General features: G+C 48.6%; 1 protein-coding gene across 1 annotated transcript; it reads left to right on the top strand.

Annotated features, from left to right (window-relative positions):
• Positions 1 to 220: 220 nt before the first annotated feature.
• Positions 221 to 883, top strand: LOC117121663 (the record flags this gene model as incomplete). Its single annotated transcript, XM_033266918.1, has 1 exon — positions 221 to 883. A coding segment is annotated over exon 1 (663 nt), but the record flags the coding sequence as incomplete, so codon positions are not given.
• Between the last annotated feature and the right edge of the window lie 25 nt (positions 884 to 908).

The raw sequence follows: 908 nt of genomic DNA, 5'->3' as shown, positions 1-908 counted from the left end.
GTTCGGCAGATCTCGACAAGCTTCGCGACCTGCTGAATACGTCCGAGAGAGAACGCGCAATCTTGAGTCCCAACTTTCGAACGTTGACAAGAATGTAACGGATTCGAAAGAAACGGATTCGTTGAAGCGGGAGCTGGAAAGACATCGACAGGAGATCCGACAACTCGAACGACTTCTGAGCGACGAAAAGAGGGAGAAGTCGGGTGAATCCAACGATAGAATGGTTTCGGAACTAAGTAACGAACTCAAAACGGTCATCGACGCGCGCGATAGACTGGTGAAAGAGAACACCGAAATGGAAAAGAGGCTATCGGAATCGGACAAAAGTCTGTCGAATTTGTACGACGAATCGATGAAAAAGGTTGTCCACCTCGAAGAATCGGTGTTTTCGAAGAACAAGGAAGCGGACGAATTGAGATCAGATTTGACGAAAACGAAGATGGAGATGGACGAGATCAAAAGACAACTCAACTTTGCCAATAACAAAGTGGCGGAGGCGTATTCCGAAGTGACTCGAATCGTCAAGAACTCGGAAGACGTCCGATCGCACGAGGAATGTCGAGAACTTCTCACACGACGCCTCGATGAAGTGGAACGTTCGTTGGAAAAGGAAAGGATGAAGTTGGCCGATTATGAGCAAATGAACAAAGAATTAATTCGACATATATCCTATCTGACGAACGAAATAGAAACAGTAAATTACGGCCGAAGTGTAGAGGTAAGCAAATTGCGCCGATTACTGAACGATTGCAGACGCGAAGGGTCTCAACGACAACGTCAGGAACCTCCCGGTCGCCGTAACGTCGGTCCCAGCTACAACGTCGTCGAAGACGCATGTTCCGGAAGTTCTGCGTGCGAATCCGAAGAGGAAGTGGACGACGACGTTAGCGAAGACGTCCTCGTCGGCA

Source organism: Anneissia japonica, unplaced genomic scaffold (genome assembly GCF_011630105.1).
Source record: "Anneissia japonica isolate Jap-2015-1 unplaced genomic scaffold, ASM1163010v1 scaffold36852_len1969_cov166, whole genome shotgun sequence".
NCBI lineage: Eukaryota > Metazoa > Echinodermata > Crinoidea > Comatulida > Comatulidae > Anneissia > Anneissia japonica.
This window is presented reverse-complemented; position numbering and strand designations above follow the sequence as displayed.